Below are 27,322 nucleotides of genomic sequence, written 5' to 3' on the forward strand. Positions count from 1 at the left end.
ACGTGACACGTTATTGGTCCCCGTAGGGAAATTCTCTTTCTGCTCCCCCGCCTCCACAGGGAGGTCAGAGGTCAGGGGCTGGTAGGGATTCAGAGTCTTGCTCACTGGCCCTTCAGCAGGCAGGAGGCTTGCCAACACCGGGACTTGAACCCGGGTCCTCCGGTGGCAGGAGGGTTTCTCTAACCGCTTGGCCTCTAACAGGATTTGGGAGCCGGCTGGAGTTAGTTTTCCACCCCGATGCCAAGATGCTTCCATTACAAGCCAGTGAACAAAAACAAAGACTTTATGTTAAAGCGGCTTTGGGAAACCGGGCCGTGATCTGTGTTTGAGCCGGGACCGGATCGGTGTAGGAACACACGAAGTTCAGCCACAGGCAAAGAGAAGCAGCGGTGGAGACGGGCCAAACCATATTCCTGCCGTTATTTACTGCAGCTGTACGGTTTCCCCCGGGGCTGCACCGCCGCCACCGTCCCGCTTCAATATTTAACAAGCCAGAGATGCTGATCATGTTCTACGGTCAAAGTGCCGGGACAGTATGCTGGTTTTTGCTGTTGATTGATCTATAATGCAGTATAAATTTCACAAGTAAAGATGACTAAGAGACCAAAGAATAGAACTTTAAAACCGTTAAAAACAGCAGCAAAAAATGAGTATTTTCAACTCTTTTGACTGTATATGAAGAGTTGAGCTCCAAAATGAGATATTTGCCATTTGGAAAAAGTGGAAACTAACTTTACAGAATGATTGCATAAAGTTAAAACAAATTGTGGTACTTTTTGAAGAATGGAAGGAAAATTGGTCGAACTTTTAGTGACTGCAGCCTCTCTGTGCTTTACAGAAACTGAATGAGGAACTTCAGGTAATGATTTTTCTTTTCCCCCAAAATGGATATATAGCATTTTGCAAATGAACTCTTCACCTATCAGCTATCATCTCTGATAGTTATTATGCTGTGCCTTGCCTCTGGATAAACTAGGTGAAGATCCGTTCTAATATTCTAATGCTCCTTAAAATTCACACGACTGTGAAAAATGCTTGAGATTCATAGTCGGGGGAGGGCATTTTCAATTATTTTCACAGATCGTGCCCCTGAATTTCTCTCCTGCACTCTTCAAATTTCAATTTAAGAGCATGTTTATGCTTTGGAAAAAAAAAGAAATAAAAACTAGAGCCCTGTCTTATTTCAACTCATCCGTTTGTTCTGACGTCACGTGTGGGACGGGGCGACGGGTCATTTCGGGGGGGGGGGGAAGCTGACAAGATTACACCTCCGACATGATTGAGGAAAATGTTGTGCGTGATCTGGGATGCGACAATCAAGAGATAAAAATCGGTTAAAAACAGAAAAAAAAAAAAAAATCTGATGATTAAAAAAAACTCTTTTCTTCCATTCTGTTTTCCTCCATTCCTCCATTCCTCCATTCCTCCGTTCCTCGTCTATCTCTCCTTCCTTCCTCCTGTATGTTTCTGACAGCAGCGACGGCGGCAAATCCTATTCGCACCTGCAAGGGACAGAAGAGAGAGAGAGAGAGAGAGAGAGAGAGAGCGAGAGAGAGAAGGAGAGAGAGAGAAGGGGGGAAAAATATGCATTAAAAACTGTCGTCAAACGTTTTGTTTTTTTACACGAGAGAAATGTCAGTTTCACAAGAGCTCAGATCATTCCTAAAAAAAAAGAAAAAAAAAAGAGGGGGGATTAAAAAGCAATTGTTGTGCCAGGAGCCGGTGTTCCTGGTCGCCTGGCGCTGCTGGGAACTGGGACACGTTGTGAAATACAGCTTTCTCACAGACAAGAGACCTGGCTGGCCGGCCGCGCGCTCCTAATCCATGTAAGAGGGAAATTGTGTTAAAGTTGTGTATTGTGTGGATGTGATTAAATGAGGCCCGCAGTTGCCGTGATTAGAGAAACAGGACAATGGGTGGTAACACACACACACACACACACACACGCTGATGGATCCTCCATTATACATACAAACCACACAACAGCCGAAAACAAGAGAGCAGCTTCAGCTCGTCCCAACGCCGCAGCGCTGTTGACTGTTCACATACCAACAGTTTAGTTCCAGGGTTTGAACCGGGTTTCAGTTTAAAAATTCAAGATTTATTCCGTTTTTTTATTTGACTTGAGGATTTTGGTGCTCAGTATGATTTATGCAGATAGTCGTCTTTCCCCTATTAACTATGCCATATTACTCCAGCGGACCAGCGGAGAACTGGTCCTCCATCTCTACCAAGCAGCTAGAAACAGAGCAGCTTGTTGTGGTGCGTCTGTAGATCCATTCAGTAACGTTTCAGTAAAAGTGAATAGTGTGATAAGGTGGATTTGGTTACTGTGACACAGTAAACTGTCTTGTCTTTAGCCCTAGTCTCTACTCCAAAACACTCTGAGTTGTAGCTTGAGAAGAGTCAGCTCAGTTAACCTGAACAAACTGTTAGCTAGCTAACTAGCCAGCAAACACACTGATGTTAATGTGAACATGCTAACGCTAGCTGCTACTAGCTACGTTAGCTAGTGTGCTAATCAGATGTGTTAACAACAAGACAGTGATGTTAGCTGACCAGATACTATGGTTAGCTAGCTAACAAGCTGACATTATCTAAACACTAAATCATAGTCTGCTCAATTCTGTTGAGACGGACAAGTTGTACGTTTAGAAATGCAACCGCAAAGTTGTGGACCTCCAATATGGCCGCCCAAGACTGTGTTACGTCAACTGAAAGCCCGCTGGAGAAGATTCTTCTCCACAGCAACAAACAGTGGAATATGCAGGATGATGGGGGTCTAAAACCTCGTTATGTACATATTGTGATGGTAAAACAATATTTTTTCCATACTTTTACAAACTTTTTTTGTGCTATCACCAATCTGATCGAATCTTGGAAATTACCAAATTAATTTTCCGATACATTTCCAGTCTTTCCAAACCCGGAAATTCCATATTAAATATTTGCCATTTGAAAAAAAAAATAATAAAAAAAAAAAAATGCTAAAACAACTCTTACAAAATGAGTGATGGCACAAAATTAAAATTAATTACGGTAGTTGTTGAAGAATAGTCTGTAACCTAAGAGACTGTTTTAGTGCCTGGTGCTTCTGTATTCCAGAGATACTGAGTGACATCATAGATACATAATGTAATATTTTGGAAATTAACTCTTCATCTCTAAGCGACATCTCTGACGGTTATTATGGGATGCCGCGCCTCGCCTCGCTCTCTCCTAAATCCATATAAGAGAGAAAATTGTGTTAAAGTTGTGTATTGTGCAGACGTGATTAAATGAGGCCTGGAGTTGCTGTGATTAGAGAGACGGGACAATGGATGGCAACACACACACACACACACACACACACAAACAAGGATCCTCCATTGTACAAACACACAGACAAGCTTTCTAGCATCAGTGGATTTTTTTTCTGGGTGCTGCAGCTCTGACCTTTGACCTCCGCACTGTTGGTTGTTTATAAAAATAGTGATGTCGAATTTTTTAAGTCTATTTTACTGTTGCACCCATTGTGAGTTAAGAAACCAGGCGTCAGAGTAGAGGAGAAAACACACTGCATTGTAGCACAGAGTCTACATGTGATTACACAAAGGCCACAGAACAGTTCAATAAAACAAGCAATTACACACACACATACACACACACACACACACACACACATACACACACTCCTGCATCCTATTTATCTGTGGTGCAGGGAGGCAAGCCTCAAAAATCCAATCCAAAGTACACAACGTAAAAATGCATTTTGTGTTTGGCGAAATAAAAAAAATAAAAGAAGTGCAGAGTTGAAAAGAGCGCGTGGGAACCTTCTTCCCTTTCACATGAATTTGATCTTTGAGGTTTTGGCAAAAGACGAGGTTGGCGTGGTGATCTGAGGTCTAGCAGACACACACACACACACATACACACACATGTACACACACACATACACACACATACACAACACACACACACAAAACTGGCTTTCATTTAATCACATCTATACACAACAAAGTACTATTCAATATCTTGCATTTTCTTTTACCTCAAAAGCCAGGATTCTCAGCAGACCCGGGTTGAATAGAGACTGCAAAGAATTCTTGATGTTTGATTTAATCTACCTTGGGGACCAGATGGGAGGAGCTTAACCGCATCAGACCAGTCTATAGTGTCAGGTGAGTTGTCAATCACACAGACAAATGCTAAATTTACTTTCAAATACTTTACAGCGACTGTCTTAACTTACTGGCTCTCAATATGGCAAACCCCACCCATCTGGCAGCGAAGGAGGTTAAAACAAACAAAGAAACAAAATGAGTATTTGCTAATACTGTTTGGTCCAGGACGGACTGCTGCTCAGCCGGCTGATATGGAAATGCTGAGAGGCAACAGAAACAAAAAAAATTGGGATTCTCTTGGGGATCCAGCTCTATGTTTTTGTCTCCGGTGTTTATCTCATATTGAGATAACAGATTATCTCTATATATTTAGATAAAAGCAGGAGGGGGAAAATGGTAGAAGTTAGAAAAAAGGATCTTGGTAAAGTTTGTTTCGCCTGTTCCTAAGTCAATATGTTGAGATAAAAACAGAAGAAAAACAAATTGGTAGAAATTAGAAAAGGATCCTGGCAAAACTTTTACATTGTCTTGTTCTTAAGTCATCACACTGAGATAAACATGGGAGAGAACAAATTCAAAGGCACTTAGATAATCGCATCCCATAAGAGAATTCAGATTTATTTCCTCTTGCCTCTCAGGGCTTTCGCAGACTGAGGAACGTACCGTGTATCCAAAATGTCGTGTGTTCGAGAACGACTCGTAACATCAACGATTCCAAACCTCACCTGCCACTCTCATTCATTTACAAGCCAAAGTGATTTTTAGAACAGAAATCGGACGTCATTTACATAACGCCTGGTGTTAATTTACCATCCAGCTCATTAACATGTCACATGTACTGTAACCCCACACACACACACACACACACACACACACACACACACACACACACACACACACACACACACACACGCTCTGAAATTTCGGTAGCACTTTACATTACGGTACCCAAATAATTAGTAATTACTATTAAATAACGAGTAATTACTGTGTAATTACATAGAAATTACCAGAAAGTAACTGGCAATCTCTGGTAATAACGACGAACTATTTGTTATTATAATGTGTAACTTCTCAGTTAAATGCTGATAACTTCTGGTGATAACGAGTCATTATTAGCATGATAACAGTATTACATGAATGAAGTAAGTTGTGCAATCGTTACTGAATAATTACTATGCAAATATACTATGTTTGCTCATCGGTCCTTTCCTTCTGTCTTAAACTGAACTTCCATATTTGTAGTTCAGAAGACAGATGAGTTGTTACAGTATTTCTGCTCAGTACCTGTTATGAAAGTGCCAGAGAGCATCATGGGAACTGCAGACCTCCATGTTACGCTGACTTCCCTCTGTAGCTCCTCTGTCTGCTCTTGTTCTGCCCCTCAACAACACTGTGCAATCAATGTCTAGCAAGAAGCAGCAGCAGACACCGTTTTCATCCTGACAGGACGCTTTTTTATCTACAGAACCTACAACTTCTGCCGGGCGTTAAAAAATGTTACCCGTCGCTTTCTGATTTTTGGTGTCAGTGTTTATTTCAAGGCATTCCCAGAGGTGCTGAGCGGCTCTCAAAGTGGACGATTCTTCCAGTGAAAAGTTTTCATCTTGTTTACGGGCGTTTTACAAGAGGAAATCATTTGAGCGGGGTCTGATTCTATTTAGATGAGTAAAAAGCATGTAGAAATGTTGAAACTTTCACTCTGCTGTCAGAGCAGACAGTAGAAGCAGCAGCAGACACTGTCGTCACACCTCGCCTCAGGCAGAGCCTTTTATCTATCAAACTTGACCACACTAGGGGGTCTGGAGCTATTTTAAGCCTCCAATGAATCATTTTTTTATTTCCTGGAACTTAGTATTTGTTGCTAAGCAATATTAGCCAAAACTCACACAGCTACACACACAGTAGCTCACTGGCTGGAGTTGTTTTGTTTGTTGCCTGGGATCGCAGTATTGGCTTAATCAACACACTGTGAGGGAGGGGAGTTAAATGGCTCAACTCTTTCTAGAACCAGCAACCCAGAACCTCAGTTAAGCAACTGTTATTGACTTAATACTAGATTCTGTTGAGGGATCGTTTTCAAAAAATGGGAAAAAATCAAATGGAAATGATGTCCATAGCATCCGTACATTAGATAATGACGGAAAATAGTTCGGGCTTTTGAAATACTTTGGCTTGGATTTGATCATAAGCTCAAATTTGTTGCCCAAGAAGCTTTTCCTCAGTATTTTTCATCATCGTTTTCCAGCTTTTATCACGTTGTGAGATTCGCTGTTTTTCCCTCATCTCAGTCAGTTTTTAGTATATATATATATATTTTAAATAAACGCTGTAGAGAAGAGAAGAGGGCAGCAATTCTAAGCCGTAATTTTTGTAAAATCAATCTTTATCTTCCATTTAATTTTACAGATATAGCTGGCAGAAGCGTCTTGCTTTGGTTTGTCTGGTGGCTTGACTGGGCTGTGATTGACAGGAGGCGGGTCCTAACCGCAGAGAATGTTAGCTATTGGTTGAAAGGTTAATTTTAACGAGGAAAACACAGACACATAGTGACCTGGAAGCGGTGTCTTGCCTCTTCTTTATAAGCAGAGACGAGATTCCTGAATGCGACGCGTTAATATGAAATGGTGAACGGAACTTCTTTCAAAATGTAAAAGTTAATAACCTGATATTTTGTGTTTGATGCAACATTACCTTTTACGGACTGAATCTCCAGTTGCTTTCTATGCCCTTTGGAACTGAACTGGAGTGATTGAGCCTGAGAAGTTTGGCAAAACTGACTTAAAAATATCTTTAATTGTGGCACATGCATGTAAAAACTGTCACAATTAACATTAAAGCACAGAGCGAGTCAGAAGTCCTCTAGTCTGCTGCCGCTGCCACAAGGCTGGGACGCAAAATGGATTGAGAGCCTACTTTTAGTTTACTTTTAGCACAGATTACTAAAACGTTTTAATAAGTCTAGGTTTTGAGGGCAAAGGTCTGGGGAAAGAGTGAATGAGTTCTTCTACATTTTTGAGCCTCCTGGACCAGTTTGGAGTGGAGGAACGATCTTCCCAGTCCAGTCGGAAAAAGAAGAACTACTCCCCGTCCCCTCCCATCTCTCTCCTTAGCTCTTATTTTAATTCTTTTCCTTGCATTTCTCTCTCATGTGACCATTCTAAGGTCACACAAATATTCTCAGGAATATTTGCACTATGGATTTCACCCTTTCACCGTTATTTGTAATGCGGGTAATCTAGGAAATAAAAGTCTATTCTGCCGTTGCACTCAACTGGAAGTCGCTCTGAATCAGAGTGTCAGCTAAAAGCCTGGAATGTAAATATGTATTTTGAAGAATTTATTCTTGCACTGGGAGGAATTCGTATTAAAATACATTAATGCGCTCTTTGCATGGATGAAATGCCATAGCTTTGACCTGCTTTGTACACTCAGTGGAAGTGTACCAATCTTGTCCAAGGACAGGTGGTGAAAACCATTTAATACCGGCAACACACCATGACACCACACAAAACAACCGGCAGCTTCTTGCAAATATGTCATTGTGGCTGCGTCTGTCCCTGTGAAAACAAACCAAACTGCTTTCTTTATGTTTATTGAACAAGTGCAACATGGGAATCCGGTCGGAGGAAACTTATGCCGATGGAATGAAGAAAATAATACGTTTAGCGATACTTGTAAATAGGCGGAAAAAGGTGGGAGACAGAGTTTGGCAAAGCAGATTCTGTCAAAAACCAGTCTCTCACTTTTCTTTTGTTTAATAAACATAAAGAAAGCGATTCACTTAAACACAAATAAGCGACAGGACTAGTTTTGTTTTATATATTGTCAGAATCTGCTTTGTCGGCGTTCCTTTATGTACTACAAGTGTGATTTTCAGACTGTTCCTCCATACAATGGCAGTGAATGGAGAGAGAGAAAAAACACAATTCTCCAGTCTGCTCTACCGGAGCAACAGATCACAGAATCACTGATTTGGGGGTTTTATCATGGAGGAAGAGACACGACACAAGAGACTACCAGAGTTCAGCATCCTTCAACATCCTTTCCTTCATGTTTCCTCACCATTTATCCAGTCAGCCTCCCAGATGTGTCCTCCGCCATCTTCTTCTCCCGGTCCAGGAGCAGCTCCCTTCCTCTCCTCGAGTGTCCGTCCTCCAGCCAGCTCCCGAACACGTCCCGGCCTGCTCCTCCTCCTCCTCCTCCTCCTCCTCCTCCTCCTCCTCCTCCTCCTCCTCCATTCTGTCCCCCGTTCTTCAACTCCGCTGCATTCTGCTGCCTCAGCCTGTTAAACCATTCCAAGTCAGAGTTTACTTGACGTTTATAGCCATCAGAAATATGAAAATGCAATTGTGCAAGTATAGAAACAGTGGAATAACGTTAGCTCTTTTAGCTGTTGTGAAAGTTTCAGTGTGAAAGTCTTTAAAGTCTTACACCGGGGTTTGGGGTCAATTCAACTGAGGAACTGGAATTGGAATTTGAAAGAACCTACAGGAAACAGTATTGGAATTTGAGGAAGTTGAATTTAATTCAATGAACTTCTGTTAAATTCCATGTTTTTTTGTTTTTTCTTACCACATACAGTATCTGAGATTACACATAAGTGTTATATATTATCAATACTGAATATCATGAAAGGGACCCTTCAGGTGGTATTTGATTCAGAACATGTAATGGTAATCCATACATTATGATTGAATGTATTTGATTTGTTGAGCTGTCTTATTTGATTCATAATGTTTGATTTATAATGTTTAGCGAGTCAAGACAATTTCATGAAATTTAATGGAATTCAATTCTGGGTGCAATTCCAATTCCAACTCCAGGAATTGAGTTGGAATTTACCATGCGTTCTCAATTCTAGAGCTGCAACGATTAATCGATTAATCGATTAGTTGTCAACTATTAAATTAATCGGCAACTATTTCGATAATCGATTAATCGGTTTGAGTAATTTTTAAAGAAAAATAAGTCAAAATTCTCTGATTCCAGCTTCTTAAATGTGAATATTTTCTGGTTTCTTTACTCCTCTATGACAGTAAACTGAATATCTTTGGGTTGTGGACAAAACAAGACATTTGAGGACGTCATCTTGGGCTTTGGGAAACACTGATCGACATTTTTCACCATTTTCTGACATTTTATAGACCAAACAACTAATCGATTAATCGAGAAAATAATCGTTAGCTGCAGCCCTACTCAATTCAGTTCATGAATGGCGCCAACCCTGTCTTTAAATTTTCGGCATGTGAAATGAGAAATGTGACTAGAAATGTGACCCTATACTATAACTTTGCATCACCGCCCCATTACTTCTGCTGCTGACTGTACATTGCAAATGGTAGAGTGGACTTGGCTGTGTGCAGAGCTTATAAAAACAGCAGGAGCCAGAAGAATTGCAAAGCGCCGGTTTAATACAGCGCTGCTTTTCAAAGACTGAGCCTGGACCCAAAGCTGGCTCATGGGAAGAATAAAATGCTTCCCCAAATTATTGTGGAGATATTGGTATCCAACCTAATGGCTATGTTATTTTGCCAAACACGTCCCAACTCCCTGGAATGAAAGGTAGACTAAATGAAATACAGTAGGGTTGTAGGTTAATGTCTTGAAAACAGTATAAATTTGGCAATATAAGCATACCTGCCACATCACAAAACCAGTAAAGAAGATTTATTTTGGACATGTAGGTCTCCAGAGAAGGTGTGGTGTCCTGTGCAGCTTAATGGGTAGAGCATGGTGCTGACACAGCCAGGGTTAGTAGCTTCATTTCCTGTGTAGCTCAACGTACACTGAATGTACAAAATATTAGGGACGCTTACTCTTTTCATCAAGTACACTGATGAGGTGAATCCAGGTAAAAGCCATTATCCCTTATTGGTTTCCCCTCATTAAATCTATACCAATCACAGTGGATAAAGCATGGCACTAACCAGGGGGAGGGGTTCGTTTTCCCACTGGGACCATTCAAACTAAAATGTCTGCACTAATGGTACTCCAAAACAGTTTTTGGCTCGTGACCCCTTAAAGCGAAGCAATACGTACTCGCGACCCCCTGTCACAGGTGGTGAACAGTTCAACCAAAGAATGATTTTCCTTTTTTCAGGTTGTTTCAGTTGATTAATTATAAGGGAAGGCCTAGAGGCTGAAAAATATTCAGCATTTCACAAGATAAAAGCAAAAATTAGAAAAATCCTAAAGAAATAGACATGATAATAAAATTGTGTAGTAGAAATGTTTGTCAAAATTATCAAAATGATCAAAAATTATCCCGCGACCCCCCGGGAGGTCCCAACCCCCAGGTTGAGAAGCACTGCTCTAAGGTGCTTTGAACAACAATGGCCACCGAATGGCATAAAGCATGGCAAAAAAATACATATAGAATCTTAAATCTGTTCTAGTACGCTACCTGCCGCTGAACCAGTCTTGGAGCTCCTGGTGCTGCTGACTGCTGAGGCTGTTGGCCCGCTGCTCCATCAGCCGGCCCAAATCAGCCTCCAGCACCTTACTGCTGCTGTTGTTTGTTACGCCTCCTTCCTGGCAGCGCTGGATGATGCCGGGAGCGTTTTCGGGGGAGCTCACCGGCGCCCCCTGCCCGCCGTTCACCCCGCCGGCGTTGCTGTTGTGAAACAGTTCTGTCAGCTCCACGCTGCTGCTCTTGAGTGCTGAGCGGCTGTCGTTGAACCAGCGGACGAGGTCGGTGCGCGGCAGACCCGTCCGAGCCTCCAGCTGGCTGAACTCCTCAGGGGAAGGCCACCGCGTTTGAGCAAAATCGTCCTTGAGGAGCGCCAGGGATCGGCTGTCTGGAGGCACTGAGCAGGAAGTTGGGTTGGGGATGGAGGGGGCAACGATGGGCAACATGGAGGGAGGTGGAGGAGGGCTTTTAAGATGGCCCCCGCCGGTGCTTGGTTTGTGAATCCCATTAAGCTGCAGAGTTTGGTGTTGCTGATGCTGCTGTTGATGATGATGTAGTCGTTTCTCCACTACGGCACCGATGCCACCGGCGCTAATCCTCTTGGTGCCCATGGAGTTGAGCAGCGCTTGTTCCAGGTTGTCGCGGAGTGCGCGGCGCTCCAGGAACCAGCTGTCGATTTCCTGGTGAGACAGGCGGGTGGTGGCTGCCAGATTGTCCACGTCGCTGTGCGTGGGGAAGCTGTTCCGCAGGAAGTTCTCCTCCAGGATCTTCAGCTGCTCCGCTGTCTTTCCTTTCATCCTCTCCAGCAGGGGGAACTGGGTCGGGACCGATGACTTCAGTTTGTGCTCGTGTTTCAGCACTGCTGGCGGCTCGCCGCCATCCAACTGTATGACCCCGTTGTTGTGGGCAGGGGAGGTCTGATCGCGGGACCATTTGGCGTCTGTGCGTGACATGCCATTGGCCTCGGACAGAGGAGTGAGTGCTCTGTCTCCTCTGGGATAGCTGGCTTTCAGTTCCACTCCTTGCTGCTCTTTCAACTTCTTGCCATCAGAGGGGAACCCTAGAAAGTGGGACGGGGCTTTTGCCGGGGCACGAATGGACTGGATGATGGTTGGCCTCCTGATCTGTGGGCCGATGAGAGGGGGAGAGTTCGGCAGCTTCAAATCTGGTGCTAACAAAGCATGGGTGATGGGGTGCTTTTCTTTGGAAGTGATGGACGTAGGATGAGGAATAAGGTAGTTCTTAAATGGAGGGGCAATAATAGGTGGGGGAAATAAATTATGCCTTCTTAAGGACTCTGGAAAGACTATGGAGGGCAGTGACACCACTGGCTTGATTTTCTGGTTTTGCGGAATTGGCGATGTCAGTAACTTCCCTTTGGACGACAAAGACGGTGATAACGATGATGATGGCGGTGGCATTAAAGGCACGGCAGCGGATGACCTCTTCATCTCCGTGGTGACCAGAGGAAGTGCTACAGGTCTCTTCATCTCCATGGGAACCGGAGGTGGAGCCATTGGGAGGCGGTCTTTCAAGGGGGGAGGAGGTGGAGGAGGAGCCATGAGGCCCTTCTCTTTAGGGTCTCCGGAGTGGGGGGCGACTGCCATGATGGGCCGCTTTGACTCCGGGCCGAACATCGTCGTCATGTGGGTCGGCAGGGACCGTTTGAGGGTGTGGCCGGAGCCAATGGTGACTCCGGTGGGAGAATTGGTGGTGGTGGTGACTACGCTTAACCCATTGGAGGTGCTTGTCCTGACATGAGTTGTGTGCTCGACTGTGGTGTGGACGATAGGGTGCTGGGAGGCTTTGGCAGACGGCTGAGAGATGGGGCTTGTAGGCAGGACGGTGAAAGTGTGATGGGCGGGAGGGATGGAGCCATTGAACATCTTCTTCCTGGCTTCCTCCACCTCCTCCGGGGACCAGGTGATGCCTTGCTTCAGCCGCTGGGTGGTGAACCAGACTTTGATCTGTTCCTCCGGGTGCTTGGAGGCGGCGGTCAGCCATGAGAGCTCGGCGTGCGTCGGGTAAGGAAACTTGTTGAAGGAGGTGATCAGCGTCAGGTTGTTGTCCAGGGAAGGGTTATATTTGGTGGTGTTCAGGGGAACAGCTATTTTTGGTATGGAGTTAAAGTTGGGTGGGCGCTGGAGCAACGGTGTGACATGGGAGAGCCCTTGGAGGATGGTGGGTTCGGGGATGATAACTGTTCCGTTGATGTTCACTGCTGTGATCTGATCCTTCTGAATCAGGCTGTCCAGCTGACTTTTCAGTTCGCTCCCTTGGTAGAGTGACTGGATATTATCCGGGGTTTTCACTGTGGTGGATATGCAAGACGGAAACCCTGCACTGTTGTTGCTTTCACCCTGTTCATTTGTCGAAACACATTCGACTGAATTGTCCTTGCCTTCGATTGTCTGCTCTAAGATAGTCTGATTGTTCATTTTTACCCTCTTGAACTTGAAGTTTGTCTCGCCCGGGTGCCGGCTCTCGTTGTGCTCTGTGAGCGAGTCAAACTTCTTGGTGCTGAAGTTGCAGACAGCACACAGGTACAGCGGGTTGAGAATGACATTAGGGTGGCTGGAGTCCACGTGCTCTTTGAAGTCGTTCAGGTTCTGCGTCGAAAACGGGCAGTATTTGCATTCGTAGCCTCTGAGCTGCTTTTTCTGGGAAGTCGTCTCAGAGTTGGACACTTCCCTGTCCTTCACCTCTCTGCCTCCTATATCTTCGATGACAGAGTCTCGGTCTTCTTTACCTGACTGATCTTCTTGTTCTAATGGCTCTGGATTCTGGTTTTCCACTAGTTTTGGAAACATCTGCTGGTCTGGATTCTCTGGATTATCCTGCTGGGGATTTTGGCTCTTCTCGGCAGATTCACGCGATTCCGACGACCCTCTCTCCCTTAAACCGTTGTCCGCTAACATTTCCACGTCCATCACGTCCTCCGGATCACCTTGCTCTTCGGGCAGGTCGCTGATGACCCGCACCATGCAGGGGGTGGAGGACTTCCTACGGCTGGACATGACGGCTGCTGGTGGTGGTGGTGATGGTGGTGCTGGTGTTGCTGTTTACGTTGAAGATATTGTGGTATTTGGCTGCTGCTGGTGCTGGCCGAGGACGTCAGCCTGTCCGTTTTCAAGGGGGCCTTACTGGGGCGGATCGGAGGTGATGGTGGAGGATGCGGGTGGGGAGACAGAGAGGGAGTCTCCAGCGTGCGAGAGGGAGGGCGAGAACCGGCTGACGGCGCTGGCCCAGGACCGGTTGTGCAGTGGCGTCTCCCGCTCACTGGCAACGTCAGCTCCCGACCTGGGCGTCATGGGAGGGCATCACAGATAGCAGCGGCGCTCAAGCTGGGTAAAGACAAACAGAGAGAAAATTACATGTTAATATTGTTTGTGTTCACTGAGCTGCACTTCAGTCACTCGGGGGGAAGAAAAAAGACAAAAAGCAGAGAAAAATACATGTTGGAAAAACACAGAGGATAAGTCATGTTGATATTGTCTGTGTAAGACGCGATGCTTCATTCACCCAGAGAAGACAAAGAACAGGGACAATGACAGTGTGAAGAGAAAATATGTGAAGAGATTTGTTCCAAAATGAGATATTCTACTCGTACAAAATGAGTGATAGCAAACAACTACCACAATAGATAATGGTTACTTTCTTTTTTTAAAAAGTAGGCTATGATAACACTTTCACAAACTGCATCCTCTATGTCTTGATATCCTGCACTAATCCACTAATCTTGCCAAAGTTAGGGGTCCCATTCCCACTGGGGTCACCCATGCTGAGAATGTACACACTCCGGTCATGTGAGGTGCTTTGGATCAAAGGTTCCTTCAAATACATTAAGTTAGATATTGAATAATGAACTTCAGGTAATAGTGTTTGTCCAAAAAGGATGAGTAGCACTTTGGAAATGAACTCTTCATCGGTTAATATACACTCACTGGCCACTTTATAAGGTACACCTATCAAGTAGCGGCTGGTCATCTGTTGCTGTAGCCCATTTATCATAAGGGCCAACAAATTGTGCCGCCATTCTGCACACCACCACTGCTGTAAAGACTGTTACTGGAGCATTTCTGTCCTTTCTGATAGTTTGAACAAGTCTGCCAATTCTGCTCTGACCTCTGACCTCTCTCATTAACAAGCTGTTTTTGCTCACTGGATATTTTTGGTTCATCGCACCGTTCTCTGTGAACTCTAGAGACTGTAGTGTGAAAATCCCGGGATGGCAGCTGTTTCTGAGATGCTGAACCAACAGTCAAACCGCTCAAAGTCTCTTAGATCATGATCACGCCCATTCTGATGTTTGGTCGAACAAAAAACGAAACCACTTCACCATGTCTGCATGCTTTATATATTGAGTTGTGGCCACATGATTCACTGTTTGGAGGAGCAGGCTATTTGCGTTAATGAGTTAATGGCCGGTGAGTGTATATTGAATGATGAACTTCAGGTAATAGTTTTTGTCCAAAATGGATGAGTAGCACTTCATTCACTACTCTTCATAGGTGAATATATAGTTTTATATTCACTGAGATACAATTCACACTTCACCTTTGGTACGGCCAAAAATGGGGAAATGCATGTTGGCAATGTGCTGTACGTGTTTACTAGGATACATGAGAGACAAACTTCGCCTGGGAGAGAAACATGGAACAAAACAGAGTAAACGGAAGAGTGATAAAGTTGATTTTTTTTTATCCATGTATGCCAGAATAATCACTCTTGAGCTTTCTGGAGTTATTTTGGGCCAAGTTCAAGCAAACTTCTCTGATGGGAGGTTTCTCTCTCGATAACCTCAGTGACATGCCCGCTCTCACACACACTCCCTTCCCTCTTAACATCCAAGCCAGGTTTCTATGTAGGCACTCACCCTAAATAGCGCAAGAGTTTCATCAGACTTACTTTCATCAGATCCTGGTATATGACGGCATTTGCTGACAAAGCCAAGGCGATATGTTAAAAATCAAGTTAGTCTGGCTGACTATACCGAGTGAGGCGCGCCCGAAAATTACAATGGATTTGAGTGCCACTTAATCAGGGCACACTGTTCCAGGCCAATCACATGTAAATGCAATGAAATGAACAGTCCACAGGAACTAAAAAAGACAAGAAAAAAAAAAAACTGTCTCCAAACTCCAAACCCCATTAAAAAGACATTAAGCGTCTTTCATAGATTCGGGCAAAGACAACTTCACAGGATAATTACCCTGTAATCATGTAATAAGAGAGACTCGGTGATGAGATCTCCTGACAGCTATCATCCACACAATGGAACAGAGAGAGGGGGGTAAAGACAGATAGAGAGATAAGGAGAGAGAGAGAGAGAGAGAGAGAGAGAGAGACAGAGAGAGAAATGGGTAGAAAGAGAGAAGGAGAGGGAGAAAAAGAGGTAAGGGGGGAGGGGTAGAGCCAGGTAGAGATACAGAGAGAGGGAGAAAGTGATATAAAGGGGGAAAGTAAGAGAGAGAGAGAGAGGGGGAGACAAAGAGGGAAAGAGGGAGGAGGGAGAGAGAGAGAGTCTAAAAACTTCTAAGCTGATGAAACAGAACAGGCACAAAGCAGAAGACATTTTAACTAGGCCATGGCCTGGCAGACAGAAAGAGAAGGAAGACAGTGAAAGAGAGAGAGAGAGAGAAAGAAAGCAGATAAACAGAGAGAGGGAGGGGGGGGGAAAGGACAAGAGAGTGTTTAAAGAGACAAAAAAGGAGGGAGAGAGAGAAAAGATAAACAGAAAATGGCAGAGGGAAAAGAGGACAAGAGAGAGAGTGGAAGGAGGCAGAGAAAAGAAAGAGGATAAAAAGAAAAAGGAACAGGCGGAGAAGAATAGTTTAGAGGGAGACAGAGGGGAAAAGAGAGAAAGAAGAGATAAGCTATGTTTCCATCCGACTGTCAAGAAAATTTCTAGCGGACGTCTGAAATATCGCAAAAAATAAAATGTGAATTACGTGCGTTTCCATCAGCTGGGTTGAAGTGAATAAAAAGACTTCCTGATCGTCTGGAAAAAACAATATAGAGCTGCAAGCGACCAATAGTTGGGTTCATCGGGTAACGCTTTATTTTCTGGGTCCACAATTTCCTAATAATTTCCTAGAAAGGAGCTGTTAATTTCTTAGGAAGTTTCCTGGAAAGGATCATGAAACGATGCAGCAGTTCTATAGAAACTGTGGTGAGTCGATGAGATGCTGAACATTTCTAAAAGAGTTTCCTGGAACTGCAAAACTATTTACTGGAAAAATAATAGGCAGAGTTCAATTTGGTAACCCAAGTCATTATTCATTTATTTTATACTTGTACTTGTTTTATGCTTTTTATATCTTAGGATTGTTCTTTATTATTTTTAATTTATTTTATTATTATCTTATTCTTTGATACACTTGTTTTATATTTCTTATACTCGTTTTATGCTTTTTATATCTTAGGATTGTTTTTATCATCATTTATTGATTTTTATTGTTTCTCTTGTAAAGCACTTTCAGCTGCATTTTATGATATGAAAGGTGCTATATAAATAAAGTTTATTATTATTATTATTCATATAATTATATAATATAGTTATTTGTTTTCCTTCCTCTAATTTCTAATTTTCTATATAACTACTACATAATTTCATGATTCTGTCTTGGAAACTCCAAAAGAAATGACCAACTACCATTGAACTCTTTCTCTATTTCCCCTATAGTCTAAATTAGTGCATAATGTCACGGTTCTTTCCAGGAAACTTCCTAAGAAATTAACTTATATAAATAAAATAAAGCGTTACCAGTCATTGTTCTGGAAAAGTTCTACATTTCACAGATGGAACATTTTGGTGAAAGTCTTGCAGGTGAAACAGTGCTCGACATGTTGCCATTTGAAAATTTGGCACTTCTTGGCCGTGTGATGAAGCTGCAGATGGCCAAGCTACAAATGTGTCTGACACACTTCTAGGCCTTCACAAATATTTTTATGAAGTTTGGTTTGCTCGAACATTTGGGTGTTAAGGAATTATGCATTCCTTCTTGTTTGCGTGCAACAAAAAAATATCACAATTCTGTGGGACAAAGATGACGTAGGCAGCTGGAACATGCTGTGACTAAAATTTTGTGGAGACTAAGGCAACTTTGTAGGAGCAATAAAAAGGAATAGGTGCTACTCCAAGGGTGTCGCACGACCAAATGTGGTCTGACACTTCTGGGCCGATCCCAAATACGTATGTGAAAGTTTGGTTGGAATAGGAAGACGAGCTTGAGAACAGAGAGACTCCGGCCACATTTGCAGCGCCGCGTGCCGAAATGTGTCGGCTTATTATTAATAAAATCGTCTTCTCAGCACTGCAGGTGATCTCTATTCTCAGTTTGGTCGCTCTAGGATTTTTAGGAATTATGCCTCAATTCCTGTTTTGTCAACTTCATTTGTTCACCACGGCCAAACGGTATGTATTTTCCTAACTCTGGGTAATCTAAGAAGTCTGTATTTGCTGTGTGCAAAATGTCGTTAAGATTGGATCAATTTTGCGGGAAAAATAGTGAAGAAAAATAATCAAAATGGCGGAAAATTGTCCAATATGTGCAATGGATTTGTGTATTTCAACACGTGATTAGTACTGGGCGAGTTGTTATTGTTCCTCAGTGTCAGTTAATTTTGGTCATATTTCATGCAAAGGACAAAAACAAAGATATGAATGTGCCGATATTCTAATGCAGCAACTAATGGCCAAACAACTAGAATTGGCTCTTTATAGCTTACATGGAAGACAGATATTTTACAGTCTTTCAGAATATCCAGACACTTTCGAATTGAGTTGAATTATTATGCAATGAAACTGAACTAAACCTACGTCATTATCTGATGAATGCGTTTACATCCCATACATTCCCATACTTTATCAACAAAATATTTTCCTCCACAAGCAAGTGCACGTTGTTGTGATATTGAGGAAATGTGATCAAAATTTGCCATTTCGATTGGGCTTTTCTAATCATATACATCAAAATTAGCTTAAAAATACTTGGATGGAAACCCAGCTACTGACGGAGGTGGAGTGGGAAAAGAACAAGAGTGTAGAGGGAGACAGAGAAAGGCAGAAATGAGATAAACAAAAAGAGGAGAATGGGAAAAAGATAAGAGAGTGTAGGAGGAGTCGCAGAAAAGAGCAGAGAGAAAGTACATGTATAGGAAGAGGTAGTGGGAAAAGGACAAGAGTGTGTAGGAGACAGAAAGAAGAAGAAAGTAGATTAACAGAAAGAGGTTGAGGGAAAAGGACAAGAGAGTGTAGGAGGAGGAGAGAGAAAGAAATTAGATGAACAGAAAGAGATGGGAGGGAAAAAGGAACGAGTGTAGGTGACGGAAAGAAAAAGAGAAAGAGCAGATGAACGGAAAGAGGTGGAGGGGGAAGGACGGGGACTGAAGACGCGAGACAAAAAGAAACAAGAGAAAAGAGATAAAACACAAAATGGTTGAGTGAAAGAAGGGAAGGAGGGAGTGTGGAGGCAGACGGAGCCGCGGGCCGAGGCATTTTATTCAGATCCGAGCTGCGGCGGCGGCGGCGGCGGCGGCGGCCTCGGTTTGTGTCGACGAGGAACAGCGCTGCCGCCGCTGCTGCCGCTGCCAGCTCCGTGAAAAAAAAAACAAAAAAAAAAACAGTGTCATGTTTTGCTGCATCACTGGATCGGCCTGGAGGACTCCGGGCCAACTTCTGACGAGGGGAGTCATATGCCGCTTGGCTGCGTCCCATTCTTGTCGGGCTCAGCTCCCTTCCTTGTAATTGCTTGTGCAGCGCTTGTGTACTGAGAGAGAACGGTTCAATACCTGGTAGAGCCGCGTAATTAAGAGCAAAATGATGAAATTGTAACGGTGGCGACGGTAATTTGCAGCTTGCAAAAAAGGCTGGAAATTTTCCTCAAGAGGGTTTAGCGTTTTCAGACGGTTTTCCTCAACTAACAATCAAACCTAGCTATGTTCAACTGATATGGATTTTAGAAGGCTGATAACAAAAATGCAGCCTATAACAAACCCAGAAGTGTTAGCAGATCAGAAAGCAATATTCCACTTAGTTTAAACATGGGGGTTATTTGTCACTCGACCGCCATGAAAACCAGAATATAAACTACTCACCAAGATCGGATGCAGCTGGACGAGTTTGCAGCAAATTTTTTCTTTACATTTGAGTGTTTAACCAAGAATAGAAATGCAAAATGACGACAGACCCAGGACGCTTTGTTGTCTTAAAGCAGGATCTGTTGTTGAATCTGTTCACCAACGTGTTCAATGTCAGTTTCCATTCAAATTAATAGGAAGTAAAAATCTGAACGCTACAAACTCGTCCAGCTGCATTCGATCTTGGTGAGTAGTTTATATTCTGGTTTTCATGGCGAGTGCCAAACAACCACCATGTTAAAACCAAGTGGAACATTGCTTCAAGGCAGGGTGTGGCAGGTTGCACTGTAGGTTTTACACACTGCAAACCCTGAAGCTGATGATGAAGAAATCATATTCTCACCTCCATCAAGGCCAAACCGATATATCAGTCTAGCCCAAGCATCTATCCATCAAACTGTCTCCCCATGTCCACTCTTTACAGATTTGATACTGCAGTATTATGTGACTACAACTACAAACTAATGGAAACTTTCCTACTACTAGTTTATACTGGATAGACTGGATTGACAAGGGTGTATAGGAACGAATGCACACACATCCTAGAAAAAAAGGTATCGGAGGTAATAAGGGGATATCCTGGGGGATAAAAAGACAAATTGGAGGGAAGAAAGGCACTTTGGAGGGAGCAAGAGTGCTAATAGGAGGGGTTAAAGACACATTTACTGGGACAAGGGCAAACTGAAGGGGACGAGCGCTCTCAGGGAGGGGGACAATGTAAATTTATGCAGAGCAAAGCTTTTGTTACAAGCTGTACTGAGAGCAAATTCCACCGGCGTTCGTCCTGCGGCTGAATCTGCAGGGTGGACGGGCGGTTCCTGAGGTCGTCCTGTACCCAAACGCTCATGGATCTGACCCCCCCGCAACAGCTAATGCCTACCATACATTTAGTCTGACGCACTCTCTCAACAATCTGTTTGAGTTTTAAGTCCTAGAGATGCTCACATTTTAAGATTCTGTTAAGACTTGAGAATCATGCAGCATCACACATTAAAAGACAGGATTTTTCAGAGATTTGGTCATAGTTCCTTGGCTTGCATCACGCAGGTTTTCGGTGCATGCGGTCCAACAGAACCGGGACTGGCTCTTCCCCCTGCCGGCATCGCCATGTTTCCTCCTCTGTCTGTCCCTGGTAGAGCCTTGGCGACCTGTCGCTACAGGTGCTGATGTCAGCCAAAGACAGCGTACCTATTGGCTGTTGAGCGTGTAGCATTATAAATCGCGTCGTTGACCATCACACACCTTTTGAGCCAAGACTAAAGACTTAAGATAATATTAAACATGTTTGATTTTGTTGTAACGGTCAAGACAAGAAAAAGACGACTCCGACTGAGGCTTACACCTGATGACCGCTGTGATTTTACTCCGATTTTGAAAATTTGTCTAAAACTGTGAATTCGCGTGTCCGTCAGGAACCTGTGTCAATGTTAATGGACCCTGGAGCAAGGCATCGGCCCCCCACCTGCTCCCCTCACTGTAAGTCACTCTAGATAAGAGCGTGAGCTAAACGCCTGGGATGTAACATGGGAACGAATCAACAGGGAATCTGAGGAAACAAGGAGAGAGCAGAGGAGCGTCTGAAGGGAGCGAGGACGCATTCGAGGCGGCGATGTTCGGAAACTGAAAGCGCTCTCATTTTGGATCCCCGTGACCCCCCCTCCCCCCCCTCAGGCACGTATCCACCATGCAGCACAAAATTTGCCAGCTCAAAATATGTGTCAATATGTGTGTGTATGTGTGGGGATGCTAAATGATTGATCAAAGGACGCCTTTGTGTAGACACCTCGTGGTGCTGATGCATCATTAGCACAGCTGGTAGTATGACCCAGCTCTTATGAGAGTGCCAGGCTATTTCCAACCTCTTAATCTTATAGAGATCCAAATCACACTGGAGTTACACAAGAGTTCAGTAAAACCGACCAACGGGACATCATGTTCTGATGGCACCGCCAAAAAACTGCAAATTTTGTCCTACGCTTAGCTCCTTATGGGCAATTACTGAAAGGCAAGGCAGACTGAAGATGTCCAAAGGTCGGAAAAGGCCCGCAGTAATTGACGGAAAAGAGATAGGAGGCTTAGCTTTAAATGTTAAAAATTGTGGGTGCTCTTTGGATAAAAAGGGTCAACTGGTAATCATGGAAAAAAAGGAGATCCAAGGCAGTCTAAAAATCTGTTAAGAAGACTTACTTCTGTTTGGCTAGTCGAAACTGTAAGTTAAAAATTGCGCAGAACGCGTTTCGGACCCTCAGGGTATAGCACTCAACTTTTCTTGAAATTTTAGAGCAATTCTAGCACCATATCCCACCTAGCATGATCAGGAGTTTGTTTCTTTACATGTCTTTAGTTTTCAGGGCAACATGCGTAAAGTAATTGTTAACGCAGGACTTCTGTAAAGTTAACGGACAATTTGTACGGGATAAGAAATCTCAGTGTCCAAAATTATAAAGATGGGAGTGTCCGTTGTCGTCTTTAGATTATTGTTATGTAATTTTTAATAAATTTCATAAAGTTCATAGTGTAAAGCAACAGGAAAGATCGGAGAGAGAGAAGGGGATGACAAGCAGCAAAGGTCCAGGACTGGATTCAAAGGTACCTGAGCCACCAGGACGCCCCGAATGGGATCAAGGTAGTCCAAAGAAAACACGCTCTTGTCATTGAGGTAAACCCGCAAAACATTTCTGGTACCTGACCCAGAGAGTTGAAGAAAACGGGCTGTAAGCAGTTCAACAGTTTGTTTTGCTGGGGGACCCGCCGGAAGCCCCTCGAGGCTCAAGGTGGCCCCCGGAGCCCATTTTGGGAACCGGCGATGAAAGGCCTAGATGGCACTTTGAGCATTAGATAGCTGGGAAGCTTTAAATGACAGAGGACAACTGCGGTAAATGACTGATGGAACTTGTGAGGCAATTTGATGTACTGATGAGAACAAAGCTGGCTTTTCATTTGCAAAGAACCTTGAGAGAGTTTTAGGTTTCGGGTGATTGGCTGGATAATTGGAATGCTGCTCTCAGCCTCGCATTGACGATGTGCGACGAGTTGGCCAAACTCTTGTATCATTTAGTATCCCAAGGTCAAGTCTGCATAGTTGAATATGTATGACATCAATCAATCTATTCATCCCTCCCTCGCTCCCTCCCGCTCTTCTTCCATTCATCCTACCCTCGCTCTGTCGCTCCCTTCTAGTCATTCATCCAGTTCATCATCCATGTATCCAAACCACACATCGACACATCCTCTTTGTATGTACATTGTATGTCTGCGTACGCAAGTGTGTGTGTGTATACAGGACTAAGGTACAATAACAATAAAATGAAGTACAGTTAAAAGCGGTCCAAATGATTTGACAGTGACAATATAAGCTTGACTCATCACTTTGGAAAAGTTCTACACAGAACATTTTGGTGACGGTCCTGCAACTGCTGGTAAAATGGTTCCTGACATATTTCCATTTGAAAAATTGCCAATTTGTCCTGACAGTGACCAAATGCGGTCAGACACATTTTGGGGTCCGAAAAATGAAATGTAAATTAAATTTGGCTGCTCTAGCATCAAGAAATTATGCCGAACTTCCTGTTTGCACACTGCCGATCAAAGGTTTGGGGACAGCTAGCTTCTGAAAATGCTTTCTTTGTCGGTTTGCAATAACTTAACCCCATTAAAAACTGACTAGGTTTAGTTTGAGAAAAAAAAAAAATCATACATGTTAATATTTGTGACAATAACACAAACAATTAAACTATACGTTCATCAAAAACAATCTCCCACTTCACACCAAAGAGACACTTTGATGAACACGAAGCTGAGTGTTGAAGGAATAGATCCAAAGTATTAGTAAATCGCTATTTTATGTTAACAAAAGCATTGCAGCCATTTTTCTCCTTACTTCTTCATTGAAAAATATCACAGAAAATCAGACCAAAAGTTTAGGAGTGTCAACATTCTGCACAACATCCATAATATAGGATCTCCACATGTGCTGAGTGAAAGATTTAGTGGAAATCTGATCAACTTTGCGGAAGAAACAGCAATTTGCATAAAATTAAAAATGGCGGAAAAAGCATCACAGTGGAAAAAATAGTCATTTCTAGACCTTCTGGTTCAGGAGTTATTGGCCAAAACAAAAAGTTGCTTGTTACAGCGCCACCATCTGGCGCGCAATTAAGATAAATACATACAATAAGATAGTAGATAGAACAGAAAACAAGAGTAGATTAAAAATGAAAGCAGACATGAAGTTAAGATAAAATGAATTAAAATAAGAATATAGGGAGACAGACAGGATTACAAAAAAAATAGGACATAAAAGAAAAATGAAAGCAGATATGAGGATGAAGATAAATAAAATAAAAATATAAGGAAATGTATGTAGCAGAGATGCTTGGATGTCATGTTCTGGTTCCAGCTGCAGACTGCGGTGCCTCTGACACTTTAACTAAATGATTATTTGCATACAGAAGCGCTGCACTTCCTTGTGTTTTAGGGGGAAGTCGGGCTGAATCGGTTTTATATTGACTTCACGTTCCCTAGCTAGCAGTGGCGGCTACAAATGAGCCGAATGATCGCAGAGGAAACACTGCATATTATTTGCATATGATGATAATAAAGTGATAATAATGTGACGCTTCAGTGACACCCAGAGGGATTTTCTCTTTTCTCTCGCCCCGCCTCCACAGGGAGGTCAGAGGTCAGGCTCAGTCCTTTGGGTGCGGGACGGTCTTCCTGCTGCCTGAGATAAAACTGAAAGGTGAAAGCTGAAAACTTGTTTTACATATGTTGCTGTTTTGGTTAAACTGACTTATCTGGACTGACGAGGATTCACAGCAACAACACAAGCTGTACTACTGGCCTTGGAGCTGATGATGGACACACACACACACACACACACACACACACACACACACAGAGCCTATGATGGTTTTCTGTCTACGGCAAAGCAAACACTCACTTAGACACACACACAGTTTAAAAATGCATCACATACATGCGCACGTCTTGTATGAATGTCTATGAGGAGACACACAGACATGCTGATACACACACACACACACACACACACACACACACACACACAATCCCAGTGACCTCCAACTGTCATGACTAACGAATGCAAGACACATATATGCACGCACGGGCGCTCACACACAAACACACACACACACACACTCAATCATACAAAACCCACTGGTTTCACACTGTCATGGCTTAGGAATGCAACACACACACACCCATCTACACACACACACACCCATACACACACACCTGACATTCTATCAATTCTCCTTCGGCAAAATGGCCGCCCCCCGCGACCATGAAATATGAATGAAATACAATTAGCAGCTTTAAAGAACTTCATCAAGGCCAAGGCCCCCGTCCAAATCCAACCTCCCCACCCCACCACCACCCTCCCAACACACACACACACACACACACACACACACCCCCTCCCCCCACCCCGCCCCACCCAGCCCCTCAACAAACTCTGTCAGACACAGAAAAGCCCCCGCGGCGTCCTTGGACAGAGCGACGAATCGCAAACATCTGACAGACGAAGAGATAAATAATCGCGGTTCACACAAACTGTAAATACTCCAAAACATCTTTTTTCATTTTTCCCTTTTTTAAAATTCTTTAATTTTTCTGCTTCTCTCTCCTCGGAGCACGTCGCTTTGCCCCTGCGACTCTCCGCTGCCATCCCTCCATCCCAAAATTTAATGGATGCAGTGACTCCTTATTAAAAAATGAAGGGGGGAGTGGGGGGGGGGGGGGGGGGGGTAGAGGAGAGGAGGGGGCAAAAAAAAAAGAATTAGGAGAGAGAGAGAGAGAGAGAGAGAGAGAGAGCAGTGCTTCATTTCCATGCCGTCGCCATGGCAACAGCAGCGGAGGAGAGGCGGCGAGGTGCCCTTCTGCCGTCGCTGCGCCTCGCCGCCGAATATTAACCAGGCCTGTACGCTCAGGTGCTAATTAGGAGAGGAGGAGGAGGAGGAGGAGGAGGGGGGGGGGGGGGGTCAGGAGGGAGGAGAGGGATGAGAGAGAGAGAGAGAGAGAGACAGAGAGAAAGAGAGAGAGGAGGTCAGGAAGGTGTAGAGGAGGAGGGGGAAAAAAAGAAGGGACAAGAGAGAAGAGGAGGAGGAGGGTCCAGAAGAGAAAGAGGAGGGGGGAGAGGTGGAGAGGGGAGGTCAGGAGGGAGTAGAGGGACGAGAGAGAGAGAGAGAGAGAGAGAGAGAGAGAGAGAGAGGCCAGGAGATAGACGGGGAGAGGAGAGGTGGAGAGGAGAGGTCAGGAAAGAGTAGAGGAGTAGAGAAAAGAGGAGAGGAGACGAGAAAGAGGAGCAGGAACAAGAAAATAGGAAGAGGTGGAGTCGACAAGATAAGAGGGCGAGGTGGAGAGTGGAGGAGAGAGGAGGAGGAGGGAAGGTGTCAGGAAAGGAGTGAAGGAGGAGAGAAGAGGAGGAGGTCAGGAGGGAGGGAAAGACGAGGAGGAGGAGGTCAGGAGGGAGCAGAGGAGAGAGGAGAGCAGATGAGGAAGAGGAGCAAAAAACAGGAAGAGAGAGAGAGGAGTCAAGGTGTGAGGAGGGAGTGAAGAAAGAGGAGGAGAGGGAATGATAATAAGAGGGAGAGGTGGAGAGTGGAGGAGAGAGGGTCAGGAAAGGAGTGAAGGAGGAGAGAGAAGAGGAGGAGGTCAGGAGGGTGGAGATTTAGAGGAGGAGAGGAGAGGTGGAGAAGAAGACAGGGGGAGATGAGGAGGAGAGATAGACGGACAAGAGAGAGAGAGGAGTAAAGGAGTCTGGAAAGTGAGGAGGAGGATGTCAGGAGGGTGAAGAGGAGGAGAAGAAAAGAAAGGACAAGAGAGAAAGAAAGAAAGAAAGAAAGAAAGGAGGAGGGAGAGTGTCAGGAGGGTGTGGAAAAGGAGGAGGAGAGGGGGATAAGAAGACTAGGAGAGGTTGAGTGGAGGGGAGAGGAGTGAAAAGAGAGGAGAGATGAGGAAAGGGAACAAGAAGACAAGGAAAGGTGGAGAAGGAGAGAGGGGGGTAAAGAAGAGTAGAAGAAGAAGGGAGGAAGAGGAAGAGGTGGAGAGTGGAAAAGAGGGGAGAGAGTCAGGAGGGAGTGAAGGAAAGGGGAGAAGAGAGGGGAGAGGTGGAAAGAAGAGATTAGGAGGCATAAAAGGAGAGAAAAGTGTGGACAAGGAGGAGGAGCAGGGGCCATGGAAAAAAGAAAAGGGGTGAGGAAGAGGAAGAAAAGAACAAGAGAGGAAAGAAAGGTGGAGAGAGGAGACCTGGAGTAAGAGGAGAAGGTCAGGGAGGAAGAGAGGGAGGGAGGAGAGCGAAGGGACAGACAGAGAGAGAGAAAAGATGAGAAAAGTGAGGCGGGAGAAAGGGCGACAAAGGAGAAAGGAGGAGGAGAGAGGAGGAGGACAAAAAGAGAGAGAGGAGGAGAGAAGAGAGGAAATGGGGAGGGTAGGAGACAAGAGAGGAGAGAAGAAGCTGAGGACAAAAAGAGGTGAAAGAGAGATGATGGATGAGAGGAAAGGAGGAGGAGAGGAGAGGAAAGGAGAGAAGGAGAAAAGAGGAGAGGGAGGAGAATCTTGGGGGTCTTGGCATCGCAGAAGCCTGTCAGACTGATCTGTTCTGCCTGTTCTGAACCTCCTCATCACCAGAGAGAGAGAGAGAGAG

The 27,322-nt window shown here is 44.2% G+C and overlaps 1 protein-coding gene across 1 annotated transcript; it reads right to left on the bottom strand.

The window, feature by feature from the left end:
- Positions 1–1,416: 1,416 nt before the first annotated feature.
- Positions 1,417–13,532, bottom strand: zhx2b (zinc fingers and homeoboxes 2b). Its single transcript, XM_071900858.2, has 3 exons — positions 10,510–13,532; positions 8,169–8,388; positions 1,417–1,502 (listed from the first exon to the last, which is right to left on the bottom strand). Exons 1-2 carry the CDS (start codon positions 13,530–13,532, stop codon positions 8,172–8,174), a joined length of 3,240 nt encoding a protein of 1,079 aa, XP_071756959.2. The 3' UTR covers positions 1,417–1,502; positions 8,169–8,171.
- Positions 13,533–27,322: the final 13,790 nt, after the last annotated feature.

The sequence above is a fragment of the Centroberyx gerrardi genome, chromosome 19 (assembly GCF_048128805.1).
Source record: "Centroberyx gerrardi isolate f3 chromosome 19, fCenGer3.hap1.cur.20231027, whole genome shotgun sequence".
Classification (NCBI taxonomy): domain Eukaryota; kingdom Metazoa; phylum Chordata; class Actinopteri; order Beryciformes; family Berycidae; genus Centroberyx; species Centroberyx gerrardi.

Excerpts from the sequence above, each read along its gene's own strand:
- zhx2b (XM_071900858.2), bottom strand. The coding sequence starts at position 13,532 with ATGTCCAGCCGTAGGAAGTCCTCCACCCCCTGCATGGTGCGGGTCATC. Across the intron at positions 8,389-10,509 it reads CAAGACTGGTTCAGCGGCAG|GCTGAGGCAGCAGAATGCAG; the intron begins GTAGCGTACTAG and ends ATGGTTTAACAG.